Genomic DNA, 26,619 nt, shown 5'->3' with positions numbered 1-26,619 from the left:
GCTGGTTCAGCTCATCTTCTCTGGCCATACCTTAGCTTGGGATGGACTGGCTTTGAGTCAGGCCATCACTGCCCTTGACTAATCGTGGGTGACACTGCCCGGAAGATAGCCACCTAGGGACTCTGGGTGGGGCCGCAGTACTCCCTCAGAGCTATAAAGTCCTCCCTCTCACCAACACACCATTATTTCTCTCTTCATCCTCATCCAACCTAAGAATCAGTCAGTCTCCGCCGGGCCTCCCAGCCCCTGCTGCCCAGAGTGTCCACCCAGTCGCCTTCCCTTCCTGACTCCCTCTCACTCTTCATTCCCCCTTTCCTGCCTCCCACAGTTCTGTCCTGAAGAAGTTTCAGAGAACATCCTCACTGCCCGGTTACTTGCTCTGAGGAAGTCTAAAGTTCAGGCTTGAGACAATTAAGCTCAAGGCCTCTCACCAGGCTAGAGATGAATGACCCAGGGGGCATTCCTGTCACATGGCCGAGGCCGCTGAGTCAGTCTGTGTCTGTCAGGGTGGGACCAACGCAAGTGACCCTGGTCAATGCCCTTGTATTCCTTGTGCCGTCACTTCCACCTCAGGAGAGAACTGGGTCCCCAAGACTCCTGGATCCCTGGGCTGTCCCGTCCCGAGAGTTGTACTTTAGGAGGAGGATAAAAGAGGGACAAAACCGTGCTTGGCCCCGGGGAGACATTTTCGATTGTAAGGGGATAGCAGTAGAGAGTCCTCTTGGTACCACCAATAACTACTTCCTCTGACTATAGCTCCTCATCACCCCAGAATCTACTCTGTTGACCCTCTCACGGACCCTTTTCTTACTTTCAAAATTCTTATCTGAACCTCAACAGACCTCCTGACCTAGGTCCCTTTTGCCTCTCTCCACACTGTCATGGCTTTCATCCAACCCGGCGTCAGAACCTCTGTGAGCCTCAGTTTCTTCATCTGTAAAATGGGAATAAAGACAGTACTCACCTTCCAAGAGCAGTTATAAAATTTCAACAAGATAAGGAACATACTGCATTTTCTATAGTGCCCGGGGCACATGTTTGAGGCAGCTGTCACTGAGCTTTCCTGAGTTTATCAGTCACATGACCACTTCTAAAGCGCTCTCACTCCATGTGTATCGGGCCCTGGGCCAGGAACCCTGGGGTACTGTGCTTGGGCTCAAATGGCTTTAAATCTACTTAGAGAGAAGAGAGATCACTAATCAATATAAAGTTGAGAAACATAATTTGGCACAGCTTTCCAGAAGCTGTCCAAATGCTTGGAAGTCTCACTCGGCAGCTTTTGCGTCTTAAGTCCCTCTGCATCTTTGCTGCGTCTTTGGCTGCTGCTTGGCAGGATAAGCCCCTCACCAAGATAAGGAAGGCTGAGATTTGGGAAACCCACAGGGGCCTCATCTGGCTTTTCCAGCTCATTCTCCCTTCCACACGCCAGACCAAAGTGTCAACGCAGTGAGGGAGCTGGCCTTGACTATCCCGTCTCCAGGGGACCAGAGATCAAGTTCCAGCCAGGTTCTGGGAGACCTGGGTTTGCTGACTGGTAGTATTTCAGGGAGAATAGAGAACTTTATTTGACCACCACCCTAGAAGACTCCTTAGAGGGGATATGGGGTGAGGGCTGGCAGGTAGCAAAGGGTGTCCAAAGGCGTTGGTGGGAGGGAGAAAGGAAGGACAACACTTAGGGAGAGGGAGGAGTCAGGAACCAGGGAACTCAGCCAGCCAAGAGGATCAAATTCCTCTGGGGTGAACTCTGAGATAAGCTCTAGGGACCTGTGGGCACAGGAAGCCTGAGAACAGAGAGGCAGAGGAGAAGATCCTGCCATTGCACCTACACGTGGCCGCAGTCCTTGCTCTGACAAAGGCCAGCGGGCAGAAAGACTCGTGGGAGCCACCTCCCTCAGGGCCCCCACCTGCCTGCCCTTCCTTGCCCCTCACTGCTTGCTGGGAAAGCCAGAAAGGGAGAGAAGACCATGGAGCCAGACAGGACTCAGATAAAACTTGACCCCAGGTGAGTGAGGGTGGCAGGCCTAGAGCCAGGAACCAGTTGCTAAGCAGCAGAGGCCCCTAGCATGCTGGCCTGGCCCTATCTCCCTTCCAGGGCCTTTGGCTCCTAGGACACAGAATGGGGCAGATGAACAATGGTTTGGCTGTCCCTGAGGTCAGTGTGATCCTTCAGAGCCTTGGCTTTGCGCTCAATGGGGAAGAGAAAAATCCCAAAGGTGGGGGCTGTGAGGGGCAGGCACAGAGCTGTGGACCCATCCCTGGTACTTAGGGCCCACTCTTTCTCTGAGGCCCTGCCCTTTTACTCTTGTCAGTGCCTGACCTGCTGCCCCAGTGGAAGTGGAGAGAGTGGGCACCAAAGTCAGGCCTGCCTATAGCCCTGGGGCACTTGTCTTATACACTAGCCTGGCCCATTTGCTATTTCCTCTAAGAACTGGGGCATCGAGGGGAAATGTACAAGCTCCCTGAACTCAGAAGTCTTTGAGGGAATGTGAGATCATTGGTATTCCTTCTGGTACCTTCCATGTTCTGAACACAGGCTGGTATCGCTACAGGTACACAGCAGATCTTCTGGAGTTACTGAAAACCAATTACAGCATCTCGTCTGCCTGCTTCTCTCATGCTCCTACTGCAGCCCAGCTTCTGAGAGGTGAGTCAGGGGCCCTTCCCAGAGGGAGCTGAGAGGAGAAATGAGCATCCCCGCAGGGAGCCAAGACACCTGAGTGATGCTGATGAAAGATGGTCCTGAGCCAGCCTGCCTGTAGAACATCTGTCTGTCATGGTTAAGGCCTTAGAGAAGAGCAACTCTTCAAGGATCCAAGAGGCCAGAAGAGGGGCATGGTAGCCTAGCCAGGGAGACAAAGCTGCATGCTGGACCCCCCACAGATCCCAGCCTCAAAGCTCCTGCAAGCTGGGGACACTGGCCTGGAGTATTGTTCAAACCCCAGAGCCAACCAGGGATTCAAGATGGCGCCCGTATGATCCAAGCCCCAGAGAATCCCCCTTGGGGCCTGCACAAGAGCCTCTGGGAAAGGGTCATTCTAGAGGGGTGATCGCTATGAATAATGTCCTTAAAACTTAGACGAGCCTGTAGAAGTAGTCCAACAATGTTGGCCAACTGGATCTTATACTGAATTGCTTTGAAAATGAAAAGCAGAAGACAGGTCTCAGTTTATTCCCTGGCCGCCTATATGACAACCAAACGACCCTAGCTTTTTTATAGCAAACATGGCTCCTATCCCTATTTCATTTTGTTTTCCTACTGCATGATTAACCACCTCTTAGACATGGATGAAGAGGAGTCTGTGTCTCTATGGTACCTTTTTTAATATAAAGATTTATTTATTCATTTGAGGGAGAGAGCATGAGTGTGGTGGTGAGGGGCAGAGGGAGAGGGAGAGGGAGAAGCAGACTCCCTACTGATCAGGGAGTCCAATTCGGGGCTTGATTCTACGACCTGGGGATCACAACCTGAGCCCAAGGAAGACACTTAACCAACTGAGCCACCCAGGGACCCCCTTTATGGTATCTTTAATGTTTTTGCCTAACCTCCTTCCTGATATGGTCACTTCAGGGAGTAGACTTTCTGACCACACAGGATGTGGTCAGCGTGGATCAGGAGGCAGACAGGGGCACGTGCTTGGACACGTGCCCCTGGTTTCAGAACGAATGCCTGGTTTCAGAACGAATGACAACACTTTCCAGAGTGTCCAGAGAGGCTTTGCAACAGCTCTGGGGTCCGTGCTGGTAGCCAGCTTCTCTGTCCAGCTCCAGGAACCTCCCGTTCAGAGTGCAGCTGGTGGGACAAGTGTTCCATTAGCAGTTTGCCAACCAGACGCAATTTTGTCCCCCAAGGAACTTCTGGTAATGCGCAGAGACTGTTTCAGTGGCCCCGACTAGAGGGCGCAACGGACATCTAGTGGGGGAAAGGCCAGGGATGCTGCCCTGAACACAAAGGCAAGTCCCCCACCACAAGGAGTTGCCTTGAACAAAGTGTCCACAGTGCTGAGATTGAGAAACCCAGCCTCACACAGGAAAAATCGATCTCACATTGCTTTGCGACAGATGTGCAAATAGAGGCCCCAGGGATCTTCAAAGAAGGGAGACCGTGCTGGGTCTGGTAGCCCAGCGCTTTGCCTCATTCCCAGGGGGAATGTCGAAGAGCGAGCAGGCAGTGCGCGCTGCTGGGGTGGGATGGAGACAGAAGGGGCAGGCACGTGCCGCGGACCCGGAGCACCTTGATCCGGCAGGGTTCCAGGTCGCTGGTGGAGAAGCAGGGGACAACCGAGAGGGCTGGGCAGGTGAGGTGGGGCGTGATGAGTTCAGGCGGGGGAGTTGCACTTTATCCTGAGGACGGAAGGAGCCGGGGAGGGCTCCGAGATTGGGAGGGGCTGGACAGGGCTGCAAAATCATTAATCAGTAAACGGGATGGACTTCGGGGAAGAAGGGCCTCGAGAAGCCGGGCTATGCATTGCAGACCATCGCCCCAGCCCAGCATGGGGAACATGAGTCTGAGCCGGAACGGTGTCTGGGAAGAGAGCGGGGGTTGGAAAACCGAGGCAAGCCCAAGAAAGAGCGGGCTGCCTGGGAGATAGCTAGACCGGGCGAGTGAGGGAAAAGATCCCGCAACTACCCCGCTGGGGATCGGGGCAGGGTGAGGGCAGCGGCGATGACCCCGAGAAACAGGGAAGCCCCAAAGAGGCTTTGCCCTGAGGACGTGGCAAAAACGTCCTCCTTAGCCTAAAAACGGTTGCTCCTTAAACTTGGCTGCCATTTAAGGAGGAGCTCTTGGGGGAGAACTACCAAATCTGTTTTTGTTTTTTTTTTTAAGATTTTATTTATTTATTTGACAGAGAGAGATCACAAGCAGGCAGAGAGGCAGGCAGAGAGAGGAGGAAGCAGGCTCCCTGCTGAGCAGAGAGCCCGATGTGGGCCTCGATCCCAGGACCCTGAGATCATGACCTGAGCCCAAGGCAGCGGCTTAACCCACTGAGCCACCCAGGCGCCCCCAAATCTGTTTTTGAAGTGCCTGTGGTATGATTGCGATGACACTCTCTCCAGGATTCTTAAATGGACCGATCCAAACATTTCTGTGAAAGAGTGATGAGCCAGGAAAAGCCAAGCCAATTTTGAAAACAAGTGTGGAGGGCACCTGCCCTACCAGGGGTTAAGACATAGAACAAGACTAAGCAATGAACACTGAAGTGCAAAGGACCTAACAATCAGAAACGTGTAACCGAACAGGCGCCCAGAAATAGCGCCTGCTTGGGCATGCGCTCTGTGAAGTGATGCCCCTGCCCAACCCCCACCCCCTCAGTGGGCAGAACGGAATAGTCAAGAAGTCATCTGGACAATGTATTTGTCCCGGGGCGGGGCGGGGATCCGTGTGAAAACCGCTCCAGTGTAGCTTTAATCCAGACAGCTAAAATACCTAAATGTAAAATACAAACTTTTTTTTACAAAAGACAATATAGAAAGATATTTTTCTGTTTGCACTTTTGTTTTTATTTTTGAAACTTTTGTGATTTAAAAATCATTTTTGATGGCTATGATGAAATGCTAGTTAAAAATGTACACAATTTTATAATATAATTGCAGTAATACAATAGGTATGCACTTTAACCCCGGGTGTTTTTTAAAGCTACCTTTTATTGAACAAATACTACTTGCGAGATGCTGTGCTGTGAGGTTAGTGGGAGGATGAATAAGCTGTCCAAGGTCAAGAGCAGGCACCAAGTGGGATTTTACTTGGAACTCAGGTATCTCTGACTCCAGAGCCTATGCTCTGAACTCTCTTGAAGACAAACACGCAAATATGAAAATAACCTCTGGTTAGGAACTAGCTGGAATTATCGGGGATACTCTTTCAAGATTTTAATGCTCTAATATTGTTTTCATTACTTTTTTTAAAAAATCATCCTCTCTATTGGAGATACGGTGGGAAATTTGCTAGTTGCTAAAGGTGTAAATGTATTCAAAATGGTCAGTTAGACAAGCTTTTCCCAAAGTGTGTTTCTTGGAATATGAATCTCGAGTAGTGCCTCATGAACACAGAATCTGTAAAAAAATAAGTTTTATAAAAGTTATATTCTATAACCTCCACTAGGAAATTACAGTATAAAGCAGATTAAAAACTTGAGTATGGGAGGAAACAGGTTTAACTTTAAGGCATCTCCATAAAGCCTCTGGCCATAGAACATTTTTGTCCCATATCTATTAAGATGCAGAAAATAAGATAGGGGACATTCTCCAAAGAAGATAAATGAGTTGCATGGAGAGCAGTAGTGTCAGGATCTATGGATGCTGAGAAACTTCTTTCTTAGCTTTTGTGTTGTGGCAGTGAATACAAGAGCCTATAGATACTACAAGTAGGAGAAAGAATATAGACCGTCAAAGCCAGAAGTTACAAGAAACTGCAAATCATGTCTGTACTGAAGAGTCACATATGCCCCCAGCCCAACTTCACAAACTTAAACAACTTGTTAGGGTTGCGTCTCATTGTTCATATCGCGCCACATTCCCTCTCATAGCTGTGAGAACGCACACCAAGAGTCAGCCTGTGAAATGATTTAGAGTATGGGCTTAGCCAGAAGCCCCTGGGTTTCAATTCCAGCCTGGTAACTTCCAGGCTGTGTGACCATGGGTAAGGTGCTTAAACTCTAAGCTTAGTTTCCTGGAAAAGCCTATAAATGGAGATGACAATAGGAATTCACATGGGTTATTTCTTTCATTCAACAAATAGCCAGTTGCTGTTCCACGCACTCGGAGATGGAACAGAGAACAAAGCTTGACAAAGTCCCTGCCTTGCAGGACTTTACAAGGGTGTGTTGGGGGGGAGGGGTAGGCAGCAGAGAAGAGACAAATAAATAAATATGTAAATAACCTCACTGTGGGAGAGAGATGGGGCACTCAGGGAAAGCTGGCGAAGGAGGGGCATTTGAACGGGGATCTCAGTGAGGAGAAGCCAGCCACTGGGAACTAGGGAGAAAAACTGAATGGGCAGAAACCGAATGCCACCAAGCTCGGGAGGTGGCACTGCTGACATGGTCATTGGGAGGCTGAAGGGGTGTAGGAGTGGTAGGGAAATCCCAAACCTCAGTAAACAGGGACCAGCGAAGCTATGGTATTTGACATGGGGGAACACAGGGTGTGGGAGAGGGTGAGGGTTCAGTGCCAGAGACCCAGGGTCAGAGGCCATGAAGGGGACTGTGGTTCTGGGAGTCAAAGTGGACCAGATTTTCAAAGAGGAGGGAGCAGTTGAGTCAGTGAAGACTGGGAAAGGCTCCGGGCTTGAATAGCTTTTGAAAGGTCTCTTTTTACTCTCAGCTCTCCCTGAGCTGGGGGAGGACAAGGGTCAAGCAGGGGTGGGCAAGTCTTTCCAACAGAGGCCTCGAAGAGTGACTCTGTCTTCTCACAATGGACATCGGTTTTGAGAAATCTACTGAATCGGGACACGTGGGTGGCTTAGTTGGTTGAGTGTGGGACTCTGGATTTTGGGTCATGTCGTGATTTGGGGTGGTGATCTCAGGGTTGTGAGATTGAGCCCTGCAGGGGTGGGGGGAGCTCCACATTCAGTTGAGGGGTGGGGAGAGGATTCTGCTTGGGATTCTTCTCTCTCTCTTCCTCTGCCCCTCCCCCTGCTCCTGTGCTCTCTCTCAGCCCTGACCTTCTTCCGTTCTCCGTGTAATTATGTCAATATTTTTAGTTGGTTATCTTTATAGATTTATTATTCTTTTAGATAACTTCTTATTCTGCCAAGCAGGGGCAGTACTTCCTGACTTTGCACTTTGTAAGATAAAGATATTTGTGCCCCACTCTTTCCTTCAATTCTTTTCTACCTTTCTCTCCCCAAACATGGTTTAGTTTAATTTAATTTAATTTAATTTATTTTAAAAGGTTTATTTACTTATTTGACAGACAGAGATCACAAGTAGACAGAGAGGCAGGCAGAGAGAGAGAGGAAGAAGCAGACTCCCCGCTGAGCAGAGAGCCCGATCAGGGATCAATCCCAGGACCCCGGGACCATGACCCGAGCCGAAGGCAGAGGCTTTAGCCCACTGAGCCACCCAGGCGCCCTGTTTTACAAATAACCAAACATGGTTATTAATTTTGTAATCTTCTTTGTCAACATGAGATTTTTTTTTTTTTAAGATTTTATTTATTTGACAGAGAGAGATCACAAGTAGGCAGAGAAGCAGGCAGAGAGAGAGAGAGGAAAGCAGGCTCTCGGCTGAGCAGAGAGCCTGATGCGGGACTCGATCCCAGGACCCTGAGATCATGACCTGAGCCGAAGGCAGCGGCTTAACCCACTGAGCCACCCAGGCGCCCGACATGAGATCTTTTATTTAGGTCTAAATTATATACAGTAAAGGGTAATGATCTCAAGTGTATATTGTGATGCATTTTTGTTTGTGTGTACATCTGTGAAACCATTACCTAGACAAAAAAATAGAACATTTCCAGCAACCAGCAGGGTCTCTTGTACTCCCACCCCAGTTACTATGCCTCCTGAGACCACTACTTAGACCTCTACCATCTCTATAGATCATTTTCCCCCATTCTTCAATTTGTAGAAACAAAATCAAGTAGTATATACTCTTGTGTCTGGCTTCCGTCACTCATCATTAAAGATTAAAGATTAATCTGTTTTGTTGCATGTATCAGTTTATTATTTTTTTATTGCATGTATCAGTTTATTATTTTTTTATTGCTGTGTGATACTGTATTGTGGGAATGTATCATTCCCATTGTGGGAATGGGTTTGGAGCACCTGAGATTGAGTCTGGCATCGGGCTCTCTGCTCAGCTGGGAGCCTGCTTCTCCCTCTTCCTCTGCTGCTTGTGCTCTCTCTCTCTCTGTCCAATAAATAAAAAATCTTAAAAAAATAAACAACATGGGTTTGAACTGTGCAGGTCCACCTATATGAGGATTTTTTTTCCAATAAATATATGTACGGTGCTGTAAAGATATTTTCTCTTCCTTATGATTTTCTCTTTTTTAATAATGATTTTATTTTTAAGTAATCTCTACACCCAGCATAGGGCTCAGACTTACAACCCGGAAATCAAAAGTCGCATGCTCCACCAACTGAGCCAGCCAGGTGTCCCTTTATGATTTTTTATTTTATTTTTAAATTTATTTTTATTTTTTATTAACATATAATGTATTATTTGTTTCAGGGGTACAGGTCTGTGATTCATCAGTCTTACACAATTCGCAGAGTTCACCATAGCATACCTTCTCCAATGTCCCAGCCACCCCATCCTTCCTACCCCCCCTCCATTCCAGCAACCCTCAGTTTATTTCCTATGGTTAAGAGTCCCTTTGATTTGTCTCCCTGTCTGGTTTCATCTTGTTTCATTTTTTTCTTCTCTTCCCCCACGATCCTCTGCCTTGTCTCTCATATTCCATGTATCAGGGGGATCATATGATCTGTCTTTCTCTGACTGACTTATTTTGCTTAGTCTGAGCTTGTCCTTTCAATGGTTTCTTTTGACCAATGGAAATATTTAATTTCAAGAAAGTCCAATTTATCAATTTTTAAATTCATGGGTGGTGCTTTTGTGTCCTATTTTAAAAGATCTCTGCCTGTCTTTTTTTCTTTTTTAAGATTTTACTTATTTATTTGACAGAACACAAGTAGGCAGAGAGGCAGACAGAGGGAGAGGAAGAAACAGGCTCCCTGCTGAGCAGAGAGCCCTATGTGGGGCTCGATCCCAGGACCTTGAGATCATGATCTGAGCTGAAGGCAGCCGCTTAACCAACTGACCCACCCAGGCACCCCAGATGTTTGCCTATCTTAAAGTCATAAAGATATACTTCTCTGTTTTCCTCTAAAAATGTTTTAACTTTCACACTTAGGTGTTTTTGGATGATGTGAGGGAGGGGTCAAAGTCCTTTTTTTATCCACCAAAGGATATCCAGTTAATCCAGAAGATTATCTTGAAAAAACATCCTTTTTCCCATAAATTGTAGTGGAGTCTTTTGTCATAAACCAAATGACCATACATTTGTGGATCTGTTAATAAATTTTGTTTTTTTCATTAAGTGCTAATAAATTTAAAAAAATTTTTTAAAGCTTTTATTTATTTATTTGACACAGAGAGAGAGATCACAAGTAGGCAGAGCAGCAGGCAGAGACAGAGGAGAAGCAGGCTCCCTGCTGAGCAGAGAGCCTGACGCGGGGCTCGATCCCAGGACCCTGAGATCATGACCTGAGCCGAAGGCAGAGGCATAACCCTGAGCTACCCAGGTGCCCAAAGTGTTTTAAAAATATTACACATTCTTCACAAAGATTTTGAAGAAGCATCGCTGAGGGTAGGATCTGGGCAGCTATTTTTAACAACTACTCAAATGATTGAAGTAAACACTGAGGAAAGCTACTGAACCACTTTTAATTTAAGACTGACTATGAGGCCAACATGAGTCAAATGTCCCTGGAGCCTTTTTGGGTATCCATTTTTCTTTTGTTAAGATCCCTTCCTAACGTCCCAGTTTCGTGACATAATTTTTGAAATCAAATTTAAACAGCCCTAAAGTATACCATTAATTACATTCTGCTTTAACTATAATGTTAATTGGTCCACGTCTCCTAGCATGACACCTTTCACTGGAAATAGTAAAGTTGACTAGGCACAGCCAACCTCCTAATTCAAAATTTTTGCTAATTAAGTAAAAACTTGTTTGGTGTCTGTATCCTGGTTGAGGTAAGCCTGACGATACCTAGAATTATCTGGTCTAGTCTCTCATCCATGCAGAAGAATGACTACTTTTTAGCTACGTGTTAGATACTCTAAGAAAATGCCATTCTTCTGCATGAGTGGGAGCCTAGACCACATAATTCTAGATACATTAAAGCCATTTAGATCCAAACAAAGAAGCCCATATCTTCTGCCCCTCAGTCCTGGACTTCAGCTCAGGAGACTCTGCCCTCTCTTTCCACTTTAGCATTGGGCCCTGCAGAAATTGCCCTCACAGTCATAATGACCTTGCTTGCCCTGGGCTCAGTCATCATCTTCCTGGAGGATGCGGTCTACCTGTACAAGAACACCCGGTGTCCCATCAAGAGGACCACCCTGCTCTGGAGCAGCTCTGCACCCACGGTGAGAGCCTTGTAGCTGCCCTTTGGGAGGGACTAAACAAGACTAAACAATTAGAGGAATTTTGAGAATTCCTCTAAACTCAGCAGTCCAAGTGAGCAGAGGGTTGCCTGCTTCTACGCACTTAGAATGGGGGGTTGTAATTTCCGATTGCAGTCAGGTCCCCGTGCTTGGAAAGCCAACAATTAGTGGGACAGCGAGTTTGAATTCTTAGAGCTGGGAGACAGGTAGAGAAACTGCTCAGCCCACCAGCATCCCTACTCACTACTTCTGGCCACAGTATTACTGTTAAAAGAAATATCCCTTCCCATAGAGGAAAGCAGTGGTTCCTCAGAGGGGAAAGAGGGAAACTATTTTTTCCCCATAGGGACATACTCAGCTCAACCCTTATATTGTAGACCTTTTTAACTCACTCTCACAGACATTATATAGGTCTCTGGCTTGCTCCCAGGACCTAAGACTGGACTTCCATTTCTTTGTAAGGTGTGTGTGTGTGTGTGGGGGGTGCAGAATGGAGCCCTTGAGGTCCTTTTCTACCAGAGGACACCTGCCTGGGCCATCTCAAGTCATCAGAGATGCTCTAGTAACATGCGATGTTGAAAAGGAACGGTTGGATCTTGACCCAATTCTTCCTAAGGATGAACTTACCTACACTACACTTCAGGGGTATAGGATGAGATAATCTTCAAACAGGCACCAGACTTAAGGTGACCTGCTATCTCTAACCCTAGATAGAGAAGGAAATGACCACTGAATTTTAAAAAAAAAAAAACTTAAAAAATTAGTTGACTTTTTAAAATTAACTATTTTTCCAGCCAACCATTTGAAGTAATGACACCCCAACTGTTCAGGTTTTGCTTCCTTGAGCCCTTGCCATAAAATTTTTGAGAGAGTGAGCACAAAGACTCCCTTCTCGCCGCAAACAGCTTCTCGCTCCTCTCCAAGTAGGTCGTGTCTGTGTTCTGCTGTTTTGGTCTTTGGATCCCTCGTTCACTCATGCTCGTGGAAATGGCCATCACCTCGTGAGTGTCCTGCCCCACCTCCAGCTCTGAGCTGGTCACCCTTTTGCTCCCCACTCACCCAGGACCTAGGACTCCAGCGTCCACATTTTCTTTTAACCCATGTCCCTTCCATAAGTCCCTGCAAACCAATCGATCGTGAATCTAGCCCCTTTCAACTTGTGCTAATCAGGTTCCTTGAACTTCTGGTTCTGTTCATCCTCAGTCAACCATTTTGTTCCTATAGGCCCCAATTCCCCTCTTCCTTAGCCCTGGACCCTCTCCTCTCTTTCCCTCTTGCTGGGTCACATATTCTGAATACCTGGTCCCTACTGTGTCCCCCCCAGTGAGCCCCACCTCTGTTGCACCCTTTGTAGTCAGGTATCCCCTCAGCAGGCTGCCACTTCCCCTCTGTGAGGCTCACCTCTGTTCCCACTCCAGGTTTTACGCAGTATACTTTTACCTGCTGATGAGGGTCATGGTGGAAGGTTTTGGTGGGAAGGAGGCAGTAATGCGGACACTGAAGGACACTCCGATGATGGTCCACACAGGCCCTTGCTGCTGCTGCTGCCCCTGCTGCCCCCCACTCATGCTCACCAGGTGAGGTGGGAGTGAGAGGCTTCCTCAAGGAACAGGTTAGCCTCTTCCTGCATTTCCCCAAGAGCCTCTCTGGCTCTCTCAGCCCTGCTTCAAGTCTCTTGGAATCAGGAAGGTATGGAACAAAGCCAGTGATGAGAGGGTGGGCCTCTCACAGCCACCACCTACACAGGGGTGAGGAGAGCAGAGGAAGGAGAACTCCAGTTTCCATCCCTTAAGCTCACTGCTGCCCACAAACTTAGGCACTTGGAGCTAAGTGGACTTTGGGCTACTTACTTGTCCCTTTTGCCCATTTTGGTTAATGAGATTGGGGTCAACATTTTGATAGATCTTGCCCAAAAGGCAGCATTCTGGTCTGGGGGGATGAGTGGGAGACAAGAAGAGAGTTTCCAATGCTCTCAACATTCTGGCTTCTTTCTATGTCCCCATCCATCTAGCCATTTTGGTGTCTATTATGGCAGCCAAGCCTCAGCTCGGGAGCCCAGTGAGGGACCTGGAAGGTGTTCTTGAGGTAGGCAGTTTGTGGGTTCATGTTCCTAACCCTCTTCTTTCTTTAGGAAGAAGCTTCAGCTGCTGATGTTGGGCCCATTCCAGTATGCCTTCTTCAAGATAACCCTGAGCCTCGTGGGCCTGTTTCTCATCCCTGATGGCATCTTTGACCCAGCAGACGTAAGCCAGGAGTAAAGGGCAGCAAAGTCTAAGACTCACTTAGTACCTCTGAGCTCTAGAAGGAAGAGCTGGAGCCAACATCTGCTGCAACAGGGCCCCACAGGCAGGGTAGCCCCAGCAACAGTGTGGCCATGGAAAAGTAGAGGCTTGGAGACTGGTGGGGAGAGGAGAGTGGAACAGGCCAAGACTTTGGGGCCTTTTTTTTTTTTTTTTTAATTACCTTTCCCACTATGGAAGAGGAGAAATAAAAGGAGGAGAAAAGGCTCACCTCCCTCACTACTTTTTGATCTGCCACCAGATTTCTGAGGAAAGCACAGCTCTGTGGATCAACACTGTCCTCGGTGTGTCTACCCTGTTGGCTCTCTGGGCCCTGGCCATCATTTTCCGTCAAGCCAAGATGCACCTGGGCGAGCAGAATATAGGAGCCAAATTTGTCCTCTTTCAGGTAACTATACCCTGGGAAAGAAAAGCTGGTTAATATTAGAGCTATTAACAACTGGGATTAGGAACTGGGACTAATAAAGACCAAAAGTGGGTCTGGGAATCTTCTTAAGCCTAGGTTTCCTATGAGATTTAGAAAATAATTCCTGTCCCTTCCCACATTTGGCTTTTCTGTGCTGTAATAGCTTCCTAGCACCGCCCTCAAAAAGGATCACAAACTGGGTGGCTTAAAACCACAAAAATTTCTTGTCTCACAGTTCTGGAGGCTAGAAGTCCAAAATCAAGGAAGGGGTCAGCCAGGCCACGCTCCCTCTGAAACCTATAGGGGAGAATTCTTCCTTGCCTCTTCCTAACTTCTGGTGGTTGGCCAGCAATCACCGGCTAGCAGCTGCATCGTGGATTTTGTCTCTGTATGACATGGCACGTGTCATGTGTCTTCTGTCTCTTTTCCTCTTCTTTGAAGGACAACAGTATATGGGAATAAGGACCCTCCAGTACGATGTCATCTTAATGATACCTAATCAGTTAACCAAAATGATGATGCTATTTCCAAATAAGATCACATTCTGAGATACTGGGGGTTGGGATTTCAAAATATTACTTTAGGGACCCACTTCAACTCTTAAAACATGCATTATCAACCTTAAAATCTTCTACCTTTACTTTTTCCTACCCAATACTTTCTAAAGCTCCATAATTAATCACTACCAGGAGCATCAGCATTATCATAGTCATGAACTACTTTCACCACGTTTGGGACTTTTCATACATTTACATCTAAATTTTCACATTCATCTTAGGAATCATTATTATTCCTATTGTGTAAATGAGGCCCAGAGACGTCTTCGGGCTTGCTCGAAGGCATGTAGTTATGGGGCCAGAATTTAAATCTAGATCTAACTCTCAAATCCACATTCCTCCTTCTCATCACACTGCCTCTTCACCTGCACACCTCTCTCGAAGTTCTCTGCAAGGCACATTTTTTCACTTTTACACTTTCCATTTTCTAAAGCCTAGAGAACTTCCACCAAATGCAATGATTTCTAGCCCAATCTTGTTTTCCTTCTCTCTCCACTCTTTCTGTCTCCTCGCTAGGCCCTTTTCCTATTCCCACAGCATAGTGACTGCTTTGTAGTTAACAGTGTGATTTCACATAAATTCTCATTTGATCTAAGCAGATGCCTCCAAGATGTGGATTTCTGGGTGCATGGTAGGTAGAATTGAAGACGAGATGGGCCAGAAGAGCCTGAAATGAGTCAGGGGCTGAAAGGGCAGAAAGGATCTGGGCCGCAAAAGCATTTAGGGTCATGCCACAGACTAAAAGCTCTGTGACTTCCGGGGCTGCCCGTGACTATCGGGGGACGCCTGCCCTGAAGCGGCTGATTCTCCAGAAAAGAGCACTTGGTGGGACAGGTGTTGATGAAGCCTCTGGACAGAGATTTTCTTTTTCTTCTTTTTTTCCTCATTGTATCAAAATATACATAAAATTTACCATTTTAACTATTTTTAAGTGTAGAGTTCAGTGGCATTATGTGCATTCACATTGTTGTACAATCATCACCACCATCCATTTCCAGACTTTTTTTCACCTTCCATGTAGGGACTCTGTACCATTAATTCCCCTTTCCCCTAGGGCCTGGCACTGTAGAGATTTTTCAAAGGGTGCTTTCCTTCATGACCAATTGCCCATCATTTTAGGAGCAGGGAATCTCAGGTCCTTGAGCCAGATGGAAATGGTCTTCTCTAACCATCCATCCTGTTCATCCACTGAGTGCTCATTAGTAGCCATGGCTGAGATAGGGAAATAAACATGGACCCCCAATCAGTTCTTGTTTCTTGTCACATCTCATAAAATATTGGGTAGAAGACAAAGATTATAATTTGCCTAAGGATTACAAGTCCACAAAACTTTACTTAAGTGAGTTTCAACCCTCTGTAACTGCCAGATCAAAAGGTCAGCTAAATGCACCGTGGAAGGCCAAGCACAGTGGTGCGCCGACTGGCCTCAGTTCCATGGGTGCTGAGCCTCTCCTGCCCTTGCTTCTCTTCTGTTCTGCAGGTGCTCCTCATCCTGACTGCCCTGCAGCCATCCATCTTCTCAGTCTTGGCCAACAGTGGGCAGATTGCTTGTTCACCTCCCTTTTCCTCTAAAATCAGGTCTCAAGGTGAGCACAGAAGAGTTCCTCTCTCATTCCGGAATGGGTGAGAAGGGTGGGTCAGGGAAAAGAGGACCTTACAACAGAGGTTGGGCCAGCCTGGCTTCTGCTCAGAATACTCAGAAAGGGATCTCCAAGAAGTCTTAGTGGGGTTTTAAGGAGATGGTGACTTCTCTGACAACACAGAGGAGAGCTGCAATCCCACAGCTTGAGGCCAACCCTCTTGGCCAACCCAGGAAGGCACAGGTTCAATTCCCAGCTTCTGGGAGAGGAATGGGTGTGATCTGAAAGCGGGTCATACTGATAGGGGCGCCTGGGTGGTTCAGTTGGTTAAGCACATCTGACTCTCAATGTCTGCTTGGGTCATGATCTCAGGGTTGAAGACTCGAGCTCCACATCAGGCTCCATACTAAGCATGGAACCTTCTTGGGATTCTCTCTGTCCCTCTGCTCCTCCCCACTGCTTACTCTCTCTTTCAAAAAAAAAAAAAAAAAAAAAAAAAGGAACGTCATGCTCATAAAACATGCAAAAGAAATGGGGTTTAATGCTAGTCTCAGATTGCAGAAGGTGGAGAGTCAAGTTCTAGTTTTGGCTTTACCATTAATCTGCTACTTTACTTATGACAACTTAGTATCTCTAGACATGGTTTGAGGACAAATCGGAGAAAGTTTTGCTGAACTCACATGCCAGGGCTGCTAGTGGGATACCATCTCTACAATTTAGGATAACTTACATTATATTTCACTCCATGCTGCAGTTATGAATTGCCACCTCCTCATACTGGAGACTTTTCTAATGACTGTGCTGACACGCATGTACTACCGAAGGAAAGACAACAAGGTTGGATATGAACCTTTTTCTTCATCAGACCTGGATTTGACTTCAAATTCCAAAGTGGACATTGAAAGAGACACCGTACACATTAAATGGGCACAAGATTTCCTCACTGCCCCTCAACCTTGACCACAGGGGAATGGATTCCATTTCCAGAACAAGCTGACAGATTACATTTGACTATAGGAGATGAAGAATTATGGGATAGAATGCAATTATTTTGGACCTTGTCTGGAGAAGGTATTTTAAGTTTTATAATAAACAGGATAGAGTTTAAAATTCTACAGTTGGGTACATTGCCTCTGTGGGTGACACTATTAGCCCTTGAAGCTTATATATTGAAAGGTCACTCTGAGTTTTCCCAAAGCCAATGAAAGGGGGGAAAAGTATGAGGAGTTTGCCAGTTATAAGAAAAGGAGTAGAAATCAACCAGGCAAGCCCTTATGATTATTGTGGCATTATTTACAATAACCAAAATATGGAAGCAACCTAAGTGTCCATCAACAGACGAATGGATAAGGAAAATGTGGTATAGCTATACCACAATGGAATATTATACAGCCAAAAAAGGAGACCATGCCATTTGAGACAACATGGATGGACCTAGAGGGTATTATGCTAAGTGAAATTAGTCAAACTGAAAAAGGGAAATACCATATGATCCCACTCATAAATGGAATCTATAAGAAAATGAATAAACAAATGAAAAGCAGAATCAGAACTATAAATACAGAGAACTGATGGTCCAGAGGAGATGGGGTGAGGGGTTGGACAAAATGGGCCAAGAGGAGTGGGAGATATGGGCCTTCAGTTGTGGAATGAGTTAGTCACAAGAACAAAAAGAGCACAAGGAATACAGTCAATGAGGGGCACCGGGGTGGCTCAGTTGATTAAGCATCTGACTCTTGAGTTTGGCTCAGGTCATGATCTCAAGCCCTGTGTCGGGCTCTTCGCTCAGTGCAAAGTCTACTTAAGACTCTTTCTCCTTCTCCCTCTGCCCATGCACACCTGCTCTCTCTCTCAAATAAATAAAATCTTAAAAAAAAAAAAGGAATAGAGTGAATGATATTGTAATAGCAATGTAATGGGACAGATGGTAGCAATACTTGTGGTGAACAAAGCATAATGTATAAACTTGCCAAGCCACTAAGTTGTACACCTGAAACTAATGTAACATGGTATGTCAACAACAACAACAACAAAGGAACTCAACCAGGCAAAAATAGTACAGACCTGAAGTCTCAGAAGAAACCAGGCTTCTGAAGATCAGATGGAAGGTATTCTTTCCCTTACAGATGTGTCATTAGGGCACTGATGACACTAGACCTCATAGATCTGGATCAGCCTCCCTTAGAGGGCCAATGGCTTTTTGAACCTTCTATGCAAAGCTGCAAAAGGATTTCCCTCATAATGTGGTCATGGAACAATTTTGAGGAGACAAATTAGGATGCAAAAGCAAAAGAACTGCGGGTATAGGTAAAAGTCCCAAATAAATAAAACATCTTATACACATGTATACCAGGTCATAAACACAGGATATGTACATTAGGTAAAACCACTTTGCCTTTATTTGGCTAAATGACAAAGGCCCAAATAACTGGAACAAATTAATAACACTCACATAGGAAAACAATATATTGAACACCGATTGAGGAAAACACCCTGTGGATGCTGGCACTGTGGATGGGACTAACAGTCATACCAAGGCTAGCGTTTCTTCCCAACATACCTTTTTCTTTTCAGGATCCTCCATACAAAGCAACCCAACCAATCAAGTCTCTGTGTTTAAAATAGTCAGTGCCCCCGGAAGAAGAGTGGGAAAGCTCTCTTTAAACCTAAAGGAACACAACCTGAGTCATCCTAGTGTTAAACCTAGCACTTTGTTTTCTACCCCAATCTGAGTATTAACATAAAACTTTGGCAGACAGAAAATCTTTCCTCTTTCTTTTAGAGAAAATTAACATTTAATAGTATAATCCTAAGAATATGTTCTACTTATTTGGAAAAATAAAAGCTAGGGACCACTCTTTATCCCATGACAATTTATTCTATGAGAGAAAACAAGAACATCATTGTATGACTTTGAAAAATACAACCTTTAAAAATACTTACATTGGTAAGCTTAAAAAAAGTATCATTAGTTAAAACCATTATTAAGGGAGCTTTTTTTCCTGTTATTAGTTCAACTTCTGGTGAAAGGGTGTGCTGACAGAAAATGTAGAAGCTATGGCTTTTAGGGAATTAAAGAAAAGCAGCAAAATATAATTGATTTGGAGAGATTTTAGATAGATCTATAACAGGGTCAGAAAGGCAATGAGCTCCAGAATAACAAAAGTTACCCACAAATCAACATAATCCAGAGAAACCAAAGCACTGTGAAGAATCATCACAGGGAGAACATCCAGAGGCTGCCTGACCAATTGTGTGGTCACAAGTAAAATAAGAAAAATCTAACTGTGGTGCTGTGTTATCAGAAATCAGATAAAGTCAAAAGTTCTCCTGACCTCCTTCATATTTTTTCTTATTTAGGATCTTCAACTTCCTCATATCCCCAACCTTCTTACCCAAGCCTCAGCGAAAAAATGCTCTTTGGCTCTAATTATCAGAAATGGCGGCAGTAGTACAAAGGATCTGTTTCTACTCCTCGAAAGTTTCAACCTCTCTTCCTTATTGCTACTGAGTCCAGTGTATGAAAAGATCAAACTCTCTGCCCAGACATTCCAAGATAACTAAAGTAGCACCTCCTCAGCATTCTGAGGAGCACAGAATGTCTCCGTTCTTCCGTCTTACAGACTGGGCTCTGAAGCCAACCAGTGTTTAAGGCTCTCCCACCTCTGCTACATTTGGCTTATTGCTTTGTGTGTGGGATTCAGGGAAATAGATAATTAACATTAGAAATCAATCTTAACAGTTCATATTAAAATTAATAATAGCAAATTTACAGATCACAGGCATGGTCATGGTAGGCAAACCACTAACTTCATTTAATTAGGCACAAATGATCAAATAATACATCATCCCAACAGCTTCTTCCCTCCACCCATCCTTGTCCATTTACCCCATTTACCTTTAAATAGGATTTACCATTAAATAGGATCCCATTTACCCCAAAGTAGCTAATATGCCACACCATAAATTTTCATCTTCAAGTCAAAAGTACTTCAAGATGCAATAGTGTTAGGAGATTGAGGCCACAGAGGCTCGTCAAAAGGGGTGAGAGGGCTTTCCAAGCACAAGTGCATATGCTGGACCTGGCAGTCTTGGAGAACTCACCAGCAGAGCAGTTATATTCCAAGGGCAGGGAATGCCAAAAGTAGCCCACTGACAGAGCAGAGGAAGAGTTCCCAGACAGTATATTTGAGAGGAGTGACACACAGTGTGCAAAACCACATTCTGAGCATCTCCCTTGCCAGATACACTTGATCAATATGTACCTTGAGGGAATAGGTAGGTGACCTTCAGTGATTTTATCATCTTTCTATAGGAAGGAGAATAAGACAGAAGTAGGCAAAATTCTCAAAGAGGGAAGACTAAAGCAGAAAAGTTAAAATACGTGATCCTATGAAGCTTGTTAATGAAGGAAAACAAGAAGTTGAACTGTTGCAAAAAAAGGATTCCAAGCCAAAGCTCATGTAAACCATATCTGATAGCAAAAAGAGCACTTCAGAGAAGAGTCAGAAATGTAGTTTTTATAAGCCATCATGACAAGAAGAGAGTTCCCTCTCTTTGTGTCTCTACTCTGCTATACTCTGCCTCTCTGGGTGATCAGGAGTTATAAGAAACCAGGTAGTCCTGCTGTGTAAGCAGGCAGTGATTCTAGCCTGATCCTCAGGCAGAAGAGCAGGTTTTATCAGAAAATATTTAGGGAGGAGACTATGAGATGCTCACAGCCCTAGCACTGGGGAAAGCAAAGATAAAATGTGGTTTTCTTAGCTGAAAACACCAAAACTCCACCCCCACAAGGGGTATTTATGAGTGACAGGGTGGGGCCTGGACATAAGCAATTTTCCCCTGAACCCAGCTACAGGATTACTGAAGATGATGGTCTCTTCGGACATTCAGAGGCACAATGCTAGAGGCTTAAAATGAGCTCACGCTCAACTACAAGTGTTAAGCTTCAGCATCTCTGATGTGGGATATAAGTGGTGAATCCTCCTAGGCAACCTAACAGGAGCAGTGGGACCATAACTACCAGGCACACATGGGAAAGGGAGAGAATCTGCCATTTTCTTGTAATGTTCTGTGGCCTGCTGGAGGCTGCAGCGAAGGGAAGTCCCAACCAGCTGCAACTCTCAGAGGAAAAGAAACACCACCTGGAGCATTAGTTCCAGTCAAGAACATTCTTAAGAAGGACAGAGTTCAAGATAAGGCTTTAGGAAGGGGTGGGGGGGTGTTTCTTTATGCTTTTATGTTTATATTCTGTGCAAATCTCTTTAAATATTCAGTATGGCTTTGAGCAACATGGATTAACAGATCATGTTCAAACTGCAGACATTTACAAAGTATCCTCTGTAAAAAGCTAGGTAATAAGCATCAAAATAGCAGGGTCAGAGACTTACTCACAGATGGGAAAATTAACCTAAACTGTCCCTGTATAGGATTGAGTATTGTCCCACTCCCCTCCCCAATCACAATAAATCTGGACGTGTTCCTGCCTTCAAAGGTAGACTGTAGGAAAGAGATTGACCAGAGCTCCCAAATAATTGGGTGAGAGTTTTCTGAGAAGATGAACACAGCAGGAAAACCGTAGCTGATGCCATGTGGTCTGGTTCCATCCCCATCAGTGTCTTCCATGGACCCCATTGGGTCCAACAAGAAACTCCTCAGGGAGTAAGAAAAGTTAGGCTCAGATCTCCTTCTTCTCACAGTCAGCCACATTGACACATGTGCCAGCAGTACATTTAGGGGATTTGTGACTGAGTTTACTTAGCTTTTAGGTTTTTGTTAAGGACACCAAAATTATGCTATTTCCCCTGCCCACTGAAATCACTCATCAGCATGGCTCATTGCTTGAAGGACTTGGCAAGCCACTCTGCCTCAGAACAGAAGGCAAACTCTATAGTGTATCAGGAAGAAAAGGCCTCTGAGTAATATACCATTTCCTTCTGCCCACTCCTCAGGGGCCAAAAATTAGTTCTACTTACAACATTTGAAAGACTAATTTTTAAAAAATTAATAAAAATGACAATTTCCCTGTCAAAATCACATGAACATAAACAGTAAAGCAAAGTCTGTAGGGAGGGTATATGGATGCAGAACAGGTTTCTGAGGTGCGGTCAGCCTCCTTCTTGGTGTGGATGGGTGATGATGTCTCCTGGAGAATAGGCTGTCTGATCCCATCCTAGGTCCTCCTGCCCCAACTTTCTTTCCTTTGTAGCTGTCCTTAGGTTTAGTGTTGGAATCACAATTCGAAATTCAACAGAGAGCTTCTGAAGGTGATGGGACAGAGGGAGGGGATAGGAAAGAAGGGATGAAAACTTAGTCTTCTTCATCCTCACTGATATCATAAGCTGCAGCTTTGTGCCTGGAGAGGTTTGCTGGGGAGGAAGGCGGGGAAGTCTTGCCAGAGAAGGGCCATCGGAAAGACGGGGATGGGGAGCGTTCCCGAGTGGGGCTGCTGCTGGGACTCTGCTTTGGACTGATGGCCTGCAGCATCCGGCCTTTACCCTCTTTCAGCATATGTTTCTGGGGAGACCAAAAGGAAGAATTAGAAGAAACCTAGGGATCCTACTAAATCACCACTGGAGGATCTGAGACTTCAAATTATCATGAGTGCCCAGTGCAATGCCAAAAGTGATCAAATACGCTAGGGGAAGGATACACCTAAAATTTTAAGCAATTTCCTCCCTAAAATAGTCCATGTTATGCTTCTTATCTAAGGGTTCCTACCTGTTATCCACAGTCACCCAATTCTCGATGACTATGTCAAAGGAATTCTTAAATGGCTACTTGGTCCAGAGTCTAGGCTCCAGGCAAAACCAAAGGAACTCACTCAGACAAAAGGGTACCTATCCTAGTTCAAGAGCTCTCTGAAAAGGAAATTCTAGGGACGCCTGGGTGGCGCAGTTGGTTAAACGACTGCCTCCGGCTCAGGGCGTGATCCTGGAGTCCCGGGATCGAGTCCCACATCAGGCTCCCAGCTCCATGGGGAGTCTGCTTCTCCCTCTGACCTTCTCCTCGCTCATGCTCTCTCTCACTGTCTCCCTCTCTCAAATAAATAAAATAAAATCTTAAAAAAAAAAAAAAAAGGAAATTCTATATTCTCCCTAAATAATCTGTTCTGGTATCAAATACTTTCACGGTTAGATGCTTCTTGATAACCTAAGGCTCACTTGCTAAATAACTACACTCACCTTCCATTTGGCTTAAAGAGACCTTGTTACTCCTCAAGGACAGAACTCTCACCTCACCCAGCAGCTCTGCAGCAGCTGTTTGTACTGGAGGCAGCTTTCTTTCTACTGTTCTTCATTCTTTCCTTTCCTTTTTATTTAAAACTATAATATAAAAGCAAACTGGGCAAGGTCACTTGCTTATCACCAGATTTGGAGGTTGACAGAGAGCTGGCAATATTATTTAGGAGAATGCGTAACTCTTTCTGTAATGAGTTTAAACAACTTTTTGGGGACAGTTGAAATATAGTTCTGCCCAGTATCAGGAACAGATTAGATAACTACTTAATGTTGATGTCCCTTTCTATAATGCTGTAATTCTTCACACAGCATGAAAATTACCTAAGTTTTCCCTGAAATTCCCTAAACTGTCCACCAGGAAAGAACATACCAGAGCTCCTTCTGGACCAAACATTTCCAGGAAACTTCCAATGAATTCTCGGGATTTCTCCTCCCATTTCTGAATGAGATCAATGCTTTTTTCCTCCACCTTCTGAACAAATTCTTTTGACTTTTCTTCCACGTCTTTCACTTTCTTCTTTACTTTGTCAACCCGCTCCTGCAAGTGGTATTTCTTCTCCTAAGTAAAGAAATAATTGTTTTAAGAAATAATACTCACTCTGACCTCCATTCCAAAGGGAGAAGAAAAAAAAAGTTTCAGCACGTTACTGATAAGATTTCCAGTCGTCAGAATTTCACTTCACCCTAATCTCCTGTTTCTCTAGCATAGTAACAGATTAAATATACTCTGGATGGTCACCTTATATGAAAGTGTGATAATTCAAACATTATAGAAGCCTGGATTAAACTAAAGATATAGAGTATCTTTACTCTATATTTCTATAAAGATATAGAGTATCAGTAACCACTGGGCATATAGCAAATGAAGTCAGATTTTTTAAGGTTACATTAAAACTAATGATGTACTATATGTTGGCTAACTGAATAATAATTTTTAAAAAAACATAAACTTGGAACATAAACATGCCCAACATAACCCAAACCCCATTCTAGATGAAGATATGTAAGAAGCCACAGGATTACTGCACAATATTGCCAAGAATAAGACAACTCTCATAAGTTGAAGTAGCGGATCTTTTACTTAATTTGTTTATGGTATTGATGTTTTCCTGCTATCACTGGCTTATTCTATGATTTTAGAAGAGCTTTTTGTTCTATTTTTTAGTATTTAGAGGTCTGTTTGCTCATCTGCAAAATGAAGATACCCTATGGTCCTACCAGTTTCCTAAACAGAAAGGAAAACGGTATGGATTGGGAAAGGTTTAGCCAAAGGAAAAGTGTTTTCATAATTTCCAGATCATAAAAGGGAACGGGAATATGTTTAGTATTTCTAAACACCTGAAGGAGATTCTGTAGTAGGTGGTTAACAATGGCTAGGGTTTATCTACAAAGCTAAACATATTTGATGAAGCCATTTCACCTATTCATTATTCACACAACTGGCAGCAGGTAAGGGAGCATGGTAAACTACTCGTACAGAAGATATAGTTAGCAGCTTTCTTCTTTTAAAATCAATTTTATTAAGATACAATTTATATACAAAATGTATAGCAGTTTGTTTCTAAAAGGTAATATTAAGCTAAGATAAACTATGCTTTCATAAATCAAATTTTAAAACCGAGGTCCACATGCCCTGAGAAATTGCATGCAAAATGTTATGCCACTATCCACACAGGGAGAGGATCCATAGCTTTCAATAAATTTTCCAAAGACCATCCAATTAAAAAAAAAAAAAGGTATGAACTGCAGTTTTAAATATATTTGATACAAATATTATACAATGTTAAGTAACATATTCTTATTTAATTGGCTGTGTATTTTTATATCAATATGTTGACTGATACTAGACCATAAAGGCAGAGAATGCCTCTGTTTTATTCTCTTTGTAAAGCTTAGCACTGTGTAATCAGCAAAGAGGCACTCACTGAATTTTGGAGGTGACGGTTACAACAGACAGAAGAGCAACTTTAGCTCAGATGAGGTAGGAGGTTAACGTGTGTCCTATAGGGCCAGGGAACTCTGGGATGAAGCTGGAACTCACATTGATAAAGCTGACATTGAGCTCCTTTGCCGTGTAGCCCCTCTGTAGATTCCGTCTGGCATACACATCATAGTCCCGGACAATTCGGGTGATAATGTCTGATGTGGAGATACCTTCTGTCCTCTGTGTTGGTGCAAACATACCTAATCCAAGAACACACAAATACACTGTGACATTCTGGTTAACTCAGGCCATAGGACTAGATGGAAACCGGGAGCAACATTCTTTTACTCAAAAAACGATCTTCTATTACTAAGTGAAGTCTAGAGATACTGACATACAGGAGGAAGACTGAATCAAAGGCTAGGGGATAAGGAAAGGAAGAACTATATGGCCCTAATATTAAAAAAATATATATATGGGCCTGGGAGTTTCCTAAAATTAAAATGTGTATCAAAAATAGATGCTTAGGGATGCCTGGGTGGCTCAGTCTGTTAAGCCTCTTTTTTTGGCTCAGGTCATGATCCTAGCATCCTGGGATCGAGTCCCACATTGGGGGTCCTTGCTCAGCGGGGAGCCTACTTTTCCCTCTGCCAGCTGCTCCCCCTGCTTGTGCTCTTTTTCTCTCTCTCTCGGACAAACAAACAAAATATGTTTTTTTTAAGGTGTTTTTTTTTTTAATATTTTATTTATTTATTTGACAGTCAGAGATGACAAGTAGGCAGAGAGGCAGGCAGCGGGAGGAGGAAGCAGGCTCCCCACTGAGCGAAGAGCCTGACGTGGGGCTCTATCCCAGGACCCTGGGATCATGACCTGAGCTGAAGGCAGAGGCTTTAACCCACTGAGCCACCCAGGCACCCCAAACAAACAAAATCTTAAAAAAAAAAAAAAAAAGTAGATGCTTAGACCGCAAATTGATGGATATCAGTGCTATGCTCACCCAAACCTCTTATCTGAAGGGTGATTGAAAGTAGATATTGAATTTCTAAGTGCATAAATTTTCCTTTGCAACGTAGCAATGTCATTGACTCTCTGTTGCTGCCTGAGACATCATAAAGTGAGGATGTAGATCAGCTTACTTACCTGCTTCCTTTTTTTTTTTTTTTTAAGATTTTATTTATTTATTTGACAGAGAGAGATCACAAGTAGGCAGAGAGGCAGGCAGAGAGAGAGAGAGAGGAGGAAGCAGGCTCCCTGCTGAGCAGAGAGCCCGATGCGGGACTCGATCCCAGGACCCTGAGATCATGACCTAAGCTGAAGGCAGCGGCTTAACCCACTGAGCCACCCAGGCGCCCCACTTACCTGCTTCCTTGATGTGCTTATAAACATCATCGCTCCCAGCAGAAGAATAAGGGATGTCATCATGGGCTACAAAATCAATCTGAAATAAGGAAACATCATTTAAAACTGAGGATCAATGACATCAGAAAGAACCAGTAA

At 44.6% G+C, this 26,619-nt stretch overlaps 2 protein-coding genes across 3 annotated transcripts in view; one reads left to right on the top strand and one right to left on the bottom strand.

Moving 5' to 3' along the window:
• The first annotated feature begins 1,769 nt into the window (after nucleotides 1–1,769).
• Nucleotides 1,770–17,074, top strand: SLC51A (solute carrier family 51 subunit alpha). Its single transcript, XM_044255154.1, has 9 exons — nucleotides 1,770–2,002; nucleotides 2,550–2,644; nucleotides 10,942–11,096; nucleotides 12,042–12,115; nucleotides 12,533–12,691; nucleotides 13,246–13,357; nucleotides 13,656–13,802; nucleotides 15,858–15,963; nucleotides 16,712–17,074. Exons 1-9 carry the CDS (start codon nucleotides 1,965–1,967, stop codon nucleotides 16,915–16,917), a joined length of 1,092 nt encoding a protein of 363 aa, XP_044111089.1. The 5' UTR covers nucleotides 1,770–1,964; the 3' UTR covers nucleotides 16,918–17,074.
• A 1,259-nt stretch (nucleotides 17,075–18,333) lies between these two features.
• The window catches only part of PCYT1A (phosphate cytidylyltransferase 1A, choline), a 51,729-nt gene continuing 43,443 nt past the window's right edge, over nucleotides 18,334–26,619 (bottom strand). For both annotated transcript variants that reach the window (XM_044252101.1, XM_044252100.1), the window contains exons 6-9: nucleotides 26,482–26,560; nucleotides 25,240–25,382; nucleotides 23,569–23,757; nucleotides 18,334–22,473 (exon numbers count right to left, since the gene is read on the bottom strand). In XM_044252101.1, the coding sequence (XP_044108036.1) occupies nucleotides 22,267–22,473; nucleotides 23,569–23,757; nucleotides 25,240–25,382; nucleotides 26,482–26,560 (618 nt within the window). In that variant the 3' untranslated portion in view covers nucleotides 18,334–22,266. The remainder of the gene's footprint in view (nucleotides 22,474–23,568; nucleotides 23,758–25,239; nucleotides 25,383–26,481; nucleotides 26,561–26,619) is intronic.

Source organism: Neovison vison, chromosome 6 (assembly GCF_020171115.1).
Source record: "Neovison vison isolate M4711 chromosome 6, ASM_NN_V1, whole genome shotgun sequence".
Classification (NCBI taxonomy): Eukaryota; Metazoa; Chordata; class Mammalia; order Carnivora; family Mustelidae; genus Neogale; species Neogale vison.
This window is presented reverse-complemented; position numbering and strand designations above follow the sequence as displayed.

Excerpts from the sequence above, each read along its gene's own strand:
- SLC51A (XM_044255154.1), top strand. The coding sequence starts at position 1,965 with ATGGAGCCAGACAGGACTCAGATAAAACTTGACCCCAG. Across the intron at positions 2,645-10,941 it reads TGCAGCCCAGCTTCTGAGAG|CATTGGGCCCTGCAGAAATT; the intron begins GTGAGTCAGGGG and ends TTTCCACTTTAG. Across the intron at positions 12,116-12,532 it reads GTGGAAATGGCCATCACCTC|GTTTTACGCAGTATACTTTT; the intron begins GTGAGTGTCCTG and ends TTCCCACTCCAG.